A 9,980-nucleotide genomic window follows, 5' to 3' on the forward strand; every position below is an offset into this window, starting at 1 on the left:
TGCCTCTGGGATACAGCAGTGCTATATGTATGTGGTATTCATCCAAGTCATACACATTTTCCTCCCAGTCGCTGGGAAACATTTGCCTTGGACAGTTGAAAGAAGGATGTGGTCTGGGCTTCACTGGACTGTCTTTTCATCAATATGCAAGGCCCTTGGTCATTGTGGAAGGCTCATTTTCCAGATGAGGCATAAAGGCCGTTTCCTCCATCACCAGGGTTGAATGTGAGCAGTCTTAAGTGGTCTCTAGGCCTGTGGAAGGATGAACTTTTCACCCTGTATAGCTTCTCTAGCCAGGACTTCAAACTGCCAGTCTCTTACAGATTTGTGTTTGGGCACCTATGCAACAAAGCGATAAAAGTCTTAAGAGTCATCCAAACACTGGTAGGAGGACCTGGAGAAATAAAGAAGGACAGCTAGGGCGATTTCCTAGGAAGCCTGGTGCTAGTGGGCACAGAGCGCCGGTTTGATCACCCTCTGTGCTGGACTATTCCCAATGCCCAGGAGACCCTTGGTTTTCTTGCTGGAAGAGTTTAGGGAGGAGAGAGAGTCTGAGGGCAGGGTGCTGACCACGCTATTCTCCACTGGCCTCTGAAGGGTGGAGATCCTTGAGAACTCTGACTCAGTCAGGCTTTGGCCTGCTGTGGACAGGGTTTGGGTTTGTTTGTTTGCTTGCTTTCCGTTTTGAATTTTTGTGAAGGAACAAAAAGGAAGCCAGACTGATCTTATTGACAGAGTTTAAAGGAGTCTCAAGATAGGGCCTGGATTTTTCTCTCGAGGAACAGTTATATCCATTTTGTGAGTCTGACCTTGTGTTTAGTGTTACTGGTCCTTAAAATTTAACTTTTCAATCTTAGCTTTTGTTCTTGGGTTATTGTTTCATTTGTTTTGTTTAGTTTTTTGTTTTTTTTTTTGTTTTTTTTTGGTTTTTTTTTTTTTGATACAGGATCTTACCGTAGCCCAGGATGGCCTTGAATTCACCTGTGTAGATGAGGCTAGCCTTGAACTTTTGATGTTCCTGCTTCCACGTCCCAAGTTCTGTGTTTACAGGCATGTGCCACCATATCCAGCCTATCTTGTTGTCTTAAATAGGATTTACATATTTGGTGTCATTTGGAGGCAGTTCTCCAGTTGCCCTGCAGTTGTACATAGATTCATTTCTGTTCCTATTTGCATAAGTTGTAGCACTAACTCTCAGCTGCTATTAGGCTTATAAATCTTGCATTTGAGTAAGTCAGATGTAGTAGCAACTGAGGCATGAGGGCTTTATTTTTTTCCCATAGCAACCACACGTGCTTAAGACGCAGGTTCTTTTGAGCTTTATGATTTATAACTTAGCATCGTCATAGTAATTGTCATGGTTCGAGAGAAAGTATCAATTAGGAGTTTTGAACTCAGATGTGAAAGGAAGAGGAGGCAGCATCCAGGAAAGGAGAGATGCTGGGTAAAGGAGTACATAGGCCACCCTCATGGAGGGCTCCACTGTGCTTAATGACATAGGTTAAAAAGACATCCTTTCCCATAAACATGATGTTCATGTTTGGGGCAGTACAGAGCAGTGGGGTCAGCAGCCACCGTTGTCCAGAATAGAAGCTAAGGAGAAGCTCAGACAGTTAACAGAGGAGAATGTGCTGCAGCTTTGTGGTATTTGAAACTCAGAAGTCTAAATTTTAACATTAAATCTTGTCCACATTTCAAGAACACCAAATGAAATGAGTCTGCACCACAGATAGCCTGGGCTGCTGGTCTCTATGGCTTACCTGACCTGTTGCTGTCCAGTGTGGCACCTCTGTCCCATTACTCTGCCCTTCCCCTGAGCCCTCCAATAATCTCTCATGTGGCTTGACAAATCTGCTGTGCTGAGTGCCCCTTAGGCTGCCTACATACATGCATGCAATGAGCACAAGCAGATTTATAATGATCAGACTGTGGGCTCTGGAGAGTCCAGTGAATATGATCTTTTGTTTTGCAGATGTGTCTATTGATATGCCAGACCTACTAGATATCAGCCACCTCAGAGCCAGGGGCTTGCAGCCAGGGGAAGAGGAGCTTCCTGACATCAGTCCCCCCATAGTCATTCCTGATGACTCAAAAGGTACCATCTCCTACTGCAGTGGTTCTCAACCTGTGGGTCACAGGGATCACGTATCATATATTCTGCATATCAGATATTTATGGTACAATTCATAACAGTAGCAAATTATAGTTCTGAAGTAGCAATGAAAATAGTTTTATCATTGGGGGTCACCACAAGAGGGTCACAGCATCAAGAAGATTGAGAACCATTGCCCTGTTGGAAGGACACTGTTTCCTCCGCCAGCCTGGAACAGTCACTGTGTTCCACCACTAATCTGCTCCCTGTAAGGTCATCCTAGAGACATTGGAATGAAGCCTGGCTGCAACTGTGAACTTCAGACACATACTCTGTATCACTGATTTGGGTCCCGTTGGCAGGTGGTTCTGGAAAGGGCTTACAGATAGGCAATACTGAGCAGCAGAGAAGGCCAAGGTGGTTTTTCACATCTCTCCTATCAATAAAGCTCAGGCCAGAACTCTTGATTTGCAATTAGGCAGTGTTCTTAGAAGTACATGCAGGGATCAAAATTATTTAGCTCACCGAGCTGTCAGCACTTCCTGTTTTGCTTGCATGTAAGTGCCCAAAGCCTGCTGTTTCCCCCTCATTACTGTAATGAACTGTGTTTTGCAGGTGGTGTGTGTGGGGTAACCAGGAGTGAGAGGGTCTGGGAATCTCTTTTCTAAAACTATTGGCCATGGCTTGCTCTCACTTATGACCTGTCCCTTCATTTCCAGACCGCTTGATGAACCAGTTGATAGACCGTAGGTATCTTTTAAAATGTTTTTGGTGTATTACATCTGTTTCTAGTGTGTCATGTTTTAAAGACTTGTATTTATTTCATATATATGAGTGTCTTGCCTGTATGTCTATGCACTATGTGAATAACTGATGCCCACAGAGACCAGAAGAGGGTGTCCGATTCCCTGAAACTAGAGGTAGAGAGGGTTGTGAGCCATCACATGAATGCTGGGAACAGAAACAGATCCTCTGGAAAAGTAGTAAGCACTCTTAACTGCTGAGCCATCTCTGTAGACCACAGTGTGACAGATTTTTCTGTGGTAGTTCAGCAAAGAAGTATTGTGCCGTGGTGGATAGTTGCAGCCATTCCTGTGTGGAAGGGTTTATAAGTTGAAAGAATAACAAATGTAGACCCAATGCCATGCTGCTCAGTGGCCGTTACAGCTCAAGAGGGTTGGTGTAGGTTTGAGAATTTGAAGCTCTGCCTGGTAACCTTGCCTTTACTGCTTAGGCCAGAGTGACCTGGAACAATTCACTTCTGACTCTGTATGCCTCAGTTGCCCCATTTGGAAATTAAGGTAGTGATACCATTTTTTTCTTATGAATAGCTTAAAGTTAGATAGCATAAGAAGAAGTCAAATTAGGACTCAACAAAATGGACCTGTCTTCAGGCAGTCTGTAGGTAGATAAGGGGGTTGAAGTAGTGCCCAGTTCTGTTTCTCATGTGGGATGTTCTGCTGTGCTCTGCAGCCTCAGACATTGATGAGTCCTCAGTGATGCAGCTGGCTGAGATGGGCTTCCCTTTGGAAGCCTGCAGGAAGGCTGTGTACTTCACTGGGAACACTGGAGCTGAGGTGGCCTTCAACTGGATCATCGTGCACATGGAGGAGCCTGGTAGGTGGCAACACAGAGCACTTTGGTGTTCTTATTCCCAGTGCTGTGACCCTAAAGATGATGGTGACCTGCACTCTGGGCTAAGTCACCGTCTTAGGCTTCTTTTAAACAATGGCTTTCTTGGAGCAACTTTTCCCTTTAAGGTGTACACAGTTTGCTAACCAAAAGATCATTAGAAGAATGCAGTGTCTATTTCAAGCCCGAAATAGAAAACCCAAGAAATGAGGCCCTTTCCTTAGTGTCTTCTTTTACCTACTTTTTGAAGATGTCATTGCCGTGTCCACCCATCTGAAGTGTGTATTCACATGGATTTAGTCACTTCACAATTAAGCAACTAATTCATTCTAGAATATGTTTGTACACCCAAAAGAAATTCTACAGACAGGACCCATCTCTCTCATGCTCTCATTGTCTCAGTGCCTCATGTTCACTGTCTACTTTCTGCATAGTCTACAATTCTTATGAATTTGCCTGTTTTTCACAATTCATAGAAAAGGAATTGTATTACATGAGGCCTTTCCATTGCTTTTCATGATATGTTTAGGGTCTCATGCTGTAGTGTGAATGGTACTTCCTTTCTTATGGCTGTATAGCGTTCCATTGTGTAGCCATACCACAGTTTATTTATCCTTGCATCAAGGGCTGATAGACAGTTGGGTTGTTTCTTCTTTCTGGCATTTATTAGTACTGCTGTAAACATACACATTTTTGTGTATGTGGATTTATATGTTTATTTCTCTTTAGTAGAATTGATGTAGTTCTACGTTTAACTTTTTAAAAACTAATAAGCAATTTTACATAGTGCTGAACCATGTTACACTCTCCCTCATGCCAAATGAGGGGGTCCAGTTTCTCTGATTCTCACTGTTAACGATTTTGTTACAGTGGCTCCTGGCTGTTCCATGGTATGTTGCTTTTGTTTAAGAGGCATTTCCCTAGAGATTAGTGGTTCTGGGCATAAATGAGTTATTTGACTTTTTATTATTGAACTTTAGGAATTCTTTTGAAGTTCTAGATACAGGATTCCTCTCAGACACATGATTGACAGAGATATGTTTCTGCTTTGATCTATCCTCCCTACTTTAATGGTGTCTTCTCAGTAGATTCTTTTTACATTTTGATGAGGTCCAGCACAACTTTTTCTTGTTTTATGAATTAAACTTTTTGTGTTGTACTCAAGAAATTATTGCTTACTCCAATGTCACAAAGACTGGTGCCTGAGGTTTCTTTTGATTCTGTCTCCTGAGAGGCTCTGCCAGTGCCTGACAAATACATAGGTGGATGCTCACAGCCAACCATTGGACTGAGCACAGGGTCCCAAATGGAGGAGCTAGAGAAAGGACCCAAGGAGCTGAAGGGTTTGCAGCCCCTTAGGATGAACAACAATATGAACTAACTAGTACCCTCAGAGCTCCCAGGGACTAAGCCACCAACCAAAGAGTACACTTGGAGGGTCCCATGGCTCCAGCTGCATATGTAGCAGAGGATGGTCTTATCAGTCATCAATGGGAGGAGAAGCCCTTGGTCCTATGAAGGCTCGATGCCCAAGTGTAGGGGAATGTCAGGGCCCAGAAGAGGGAGAGGGTAAGTGGGTGAGTACTAGGAGGGGACAGGGGACAGGGGATAGGGGGTTTTTGGAGGGGAAACCAGGAAAGGGGATAACACTTGAAATGTAAATATCTATATAATGTAAAAAGAAAATATCTAATAAAAAATTTAAAAAATTAAAATTAATTATTAAATTAATACCTTTAGTTCCATGTTTAAGACAATGATCCATCTTGATTTGATTTTTTGTGTGGTGTGAGGAGGGGCATCTACTTTTATGATTTTGTATGTGGGTAGTCAGTTATCCTAGCACCGTTGTTGAAAAGGCTGTTTTCCCTGCTGGAAAGACTGCTTGGAAATCACCCGATCTATGGGCTCTCTGACCTCCCAATCTGTTAACTTGACATATATGGCTAGTCTTATACAAGATCTCTTGATTTACAATTTTGTAGTTATTTTCCCACATTATTCCTTAAATGTCTGTTTTCAAGACTAAAGCCAGAAACATTTTAGAACAATTATTTTCCTCAGATTTTGCTGAACCACTGGCCATACCTGGGTATGGAGGGGCTGGGGCCTCTGTCTTTGGTGCTACTGGATTGGACAACCAACCTCCTGAGGAAATCGTAGCTATTATCACCTCCATGGGATTCCAGCGCAATCAGGCAGTACAGGCTCTACAAGCAACGGTGAGCACTGGGAACTCTGAGTGGTTTTCAGTTTTTTTTTTTTTTTTTTTTAGCAGTAGAGACTTCTCAAGGCCTTTTGATCATTCTATGTCATCATTGTCTGACTGTGTCCCATCACACCTCATTAAGATTCATTTGCATGTAGTATACATAAAACTAATGAATGAGGAGCTCATAAGGGGATATGGAGCTGGGCAAGGTGATCAAGATGGTGAATGTTTTTTAGTGGGGCTCACAGGTCTGCTTGGAGCTCTATGGCTTCAGAGCAAAGAGGTGCCAAGGCTCTGGCTTGGGAAGAAAGTTCTTAAGATGAAATCATGCTTTTTTTGATATCAAGACCTTGGAAAAAATGTGTCCTGAGGGTTCTCAAAATAGGTCTTGGAGTTCTCTGCTGCTGAGTCCATCTAGAGAGAAGAGGCTCTTCTGGTAGTTGTGAATCTCCATTCATTTGGAGACAGGGTGGTGTACATACCTGTTTAATAGTCAGGGAAGTACACTAAAACCTACCCTCCCTTGTCACATCAGAATTCATTCTGAGTGGCATTTGGCTCCTAGGTCCTTTTGCCTGTCCTGATCAGATGCCTGCCAGGTCCTATTGCTGAGGTCATAGTGAGTTTTGACCAGGTCATGGGAATTTTCCCTTTAAAATCCTCAAACTATTTCAACCAGAGATTTTCTCCCTTGGGTGCTTTCTTGAGCCCTACTTGCTTCATTGAAGTTTCTACATCCAAACAAATCCTTTAGCTTGTTAGTGCTGTCACAAGTAGTGGAAGGTGGAAATAACTTCATAATGGGTTGATTTGAACCATTCGGAGTTCCATTAAAACAACCATTAGCTAAGGCATCATCTGTTCTCCTGTTCTTCCAGTACTTAAGAGGTACTGACCCAGTGTGCACACTGGCATCTTCCCCTCACAGAATCATCTGCAGAGGATGCAGTTGGTCGAAGAGGTAGTGCATATAATTACTTTGGCTGTAGAAGGGGCTGCATGTGATTGCTGCCCTTCTCCCTTTTACACCCTTGTCCTTGGCAGTGCTGCTGAGCTAAGTCAAGTGGAAACTTTGGAGCCGATGTGCTTGTCTGAACCATTTTCTGGTGACTGCAGTGGTATGGTGTGGGTGGGAGAGTGGCAGGGTTCATGCTTCTCACTCAGAGGTACTTGGCACCAATTCATTCAGGTCTCTTGCCTAGCTGTTTGACATCTGGTGCAGATGTTCAGGACATGATGACGCTTGAATGCTCAATACATTGTGAACTTCCGTTCTTCAGAGTCATAACTTGGAAAGAGCGTTGGACTGGATCTTCAGCCACCCCGAGTTTGAAGAGGACAGTGACTTTGTGATTGAGATGGAGAACAATGCGAATGCAAACATCATGTCTGAGGCCAAGCCAGAGGGACCTAGAGTCAAGGATGGGTCTGGAAGTAAGTCCCTGCCCTAGACATCACCTCAGCAGTCATGAGTGTTTTTCAGGTCATAACTCCCACTCCCTTCACATATTGAAACCTTTGATGTCAACTTTAATACAGAGCTGTCCTCTCATAAATAGTGTATCCTGCAACACTGGCTGCCATGGTTTGATAAAAATCTAGATAATGTAGAGTCATACCACAAGTAAGTGTGTGTGTGTGTGTGTGTGTGTGTGTGTGTGTGTGTGTGTGTGTGTTAGGCACCAGTTTCGACTTTCTCCTTTCTGTATATGATGGGTATTGAACCAAGGCATTGTACTCTCTCATGACGCTACGTGTCCAATCCAATTGCATCTCTTCCAGTGAGGTTTACATAATAGCTTTGGCCAAAAGAAGCATTACTATTCACAGAGGAATGCTTTGAATATAGAAAAGCAATCTTAGATCCTGGATTCTCCCATTTCCAGGCTGACGGCTGGTAGTTTTCTGAAGGGGTGTTTCAAGATGGTGAGAAGTGGTGCCACAGGTAGACTGGTTCTGTCTCCCAGTAGCCAACTGTTATGTAGTGGCTGGATGCCAGGCATTATCATAAGCACTTTGTATATAAGCATTCCTTGAATTCTTACCATAACCAATTGCACAGATGAAAAAATGGGGTGCGAAAAGTATGTACTGTTCTTAAGGTCCTACAGGTCTTCAGTGGTAGGGACAAGTTCAGATCCATTATCCATGGCCTTACCATCATGATATCCTCCTCTTGGGCTGTCATTTCCTGTCAGATGACATTTAGTTCTTTAGCCTGCCATATAACGTGATCCATAGTCTACCATGATTGTTATTTCTGTATCCTTTTGCCTGCAGCCTATACCTACCACCACATCCAGCCACTATTCTCTTTTTCAACCTGCTCCAGGCCTTTCTTAGATGAATCCCTATTTGTGAAATAGCCCCTCCATCAATGAACCCATGATGTCATCACCTTGTGCTCAGAACTTGGCCACTGCTCTCCTCCCTTTCCTCCTGTTCTACCTCCCCTCATCTCCTGCCTCTCCCTTCTTCCTCTACAAAATGGAAATTTACTCACTGAAATGCTTCATTTAGCTAAGTTGGGAAAAGAGTAAGACACAACTCTCCCAAATTTCCTATTCGTCTACAGGGTGGTTCTCAACTTGTGGGTTTGTGACTCCTTTGGTGATCGAATGACCCTTTCACAGGGTTGTATATCAGATATCTTACATATTAGATATTTACATTACAACTCATAACAGTAGCGAAATTGCAGTTATGAAGTAGTGATGAGGTAAATTTCTGGTTGGAGGTCACTATTAGAAAGGTTGAGAACCACTGATCTATAAGGTCTTGTGGTTTTGTTTTGTTTTTCTCAGAAACCAGTAGTCTCAAACACAAGATGCCACAATAGACAAACTCTCTGTGATTCACGAGGAGAGTTTGTTCCACACTGTGTGTCCATTGGTTCGCTGCTTCAACGATGTCCATGATGGTCTTTGGAGATGCTGAGCCCTTTGGTAGAAGGGTTGTAAAGCTGTCATGACATTGGGCTGCAGAGAGTTGGGGCTCTGACATTGCTAATTACTATGGACCCGCCAGCTATATAAATAAGGACACAGAGATATTGTATATTTTCAAAGCTTAAGCCTTTAACTTTGGACTACCTCCCAACTCCTCTAACCCAACTAATCCTGTCTATATCCCACCATGACCTCATCTACCTCTTCGCTCACCTTCATGTCTGTCTACCACCATGTCTGCTTGCTGAATCCCCTTTTCTTATCTTTTTCCCATGGTATCTTTCTCTCTACCAAGAAGCCCCTCCTTCCACTTCCTGTGCAGCTGTTGACTGTCAGATTTTTATTAAACCAATCAGAGAATGCCTTATCAGGTGAGGAAGGCCAGAAACATCTTGAAAAAAGATTCTCCCAATACTCTGATCCTCAGGGTTTCCTTTCTTCTGAGGGGCATGGAGATTTCCAGCTGTCAGTTGCTCAGTAATGACCGAAAAAAAAAAGACATAATTCCTCAGGCTTACTATACCTTAGCACTACCCAGGTCTTGCTAGATGTTGAATTTTACCCTTGTAGAACATCATAAAGTTGCATTTAAGCATCTTTTAAGACACTTGGATCAGACATTGGAGTTGAGGGTGCTAGTGGGGAAGGAGGGCTGCCAGAAATCCTCTGAAAAGGTACTTAGTAAGTATATCTATATTATAGCCTTAGAAGGCAGAGAGAAGGGATCCCCAGAGCAAGCCAGCTAGCAAGACCCACTATCTAGGTGAGCTCTGGGTTTGATTGAGAGACCCTTAGTGACTAAGATGGAAAAGCAATGGAGAGTCAATCCTGATGTTGACCTGGGGCTTCCACATGCAGCCACACTGCACACTGTATATATGGAAACAGAAAAGGAGAAAAATATAACTGATGTATAACTGATGAGCTGTACTAGGCCTTCACTTTTTTCATTTTTAGACTAAACTTCTTATAAGTTTTCAAGGAAGAGACGCAAACTTTAAAGGCTTTTGCCACTCCATCACATTTCTTCCAGAAACAACATTATGTACTCATTGGCCACCCCTCCCTTAGTGGGGCTAGGGGTTGATCTTTCTAT

General features: G+C 43.2%; 1 protein-coding gene across 4 annotated transcripts in view; it reads left to right on the top strand.

Annotated features, from left to right (window-relative positions):
- Usp13 (ubiquitin specific peptidase 13) overlaps positions 1 to 9,980 on the top strand; it is a 121,081-nt gene that overhangs the window by 93,067 nt on the left and 18,034 nt on the right. For all 4 annotated transcript variants that reach the window (XM_031376583.1, XM_031376582.1, XM_031376585.1 and 1 more), the window contains 5 exons: positions 1,973 to 2,095; positions 2,812 to 2,838; positions 3,566 to 3,709; positions 5,789 to 5,946; positions 7,217 to 7,370. In XM_031376583.1, the coding sequence (XP_031232443.1) occupies positions 1,973 to 2,095; positions 2,812 to 2,838; positions 3,566 to 3,709; positions 5,789 to 5,946; positions 7,217 to 7,370 (606 nt within the window). The remainder of the gene's footprint in view (positions 1 to 1,972; positions 2,096 to 2,811; positions 2,839 to 3,565; positions 3,710 to 5,788; positions 5,947 to 7,216; positions 7,371 to 9,980) is intronic.

The sequence above is a fragment of the Mastomys coucha genome, unplaced genomic scaffold, assembly GCF_008632895.1.
Source record: "Mastomys coucha isolate ucsf_1 unplaced genomic scaffold, UCSF_Mcou_1 pScaffold17, whole genome shotgun sequence".
Lineage (NCBI taxonomy): Eukaryota > Metazoa > Chordata > Mammalia > Rodentia > Muridae > Mastomys > Mastomys coucha.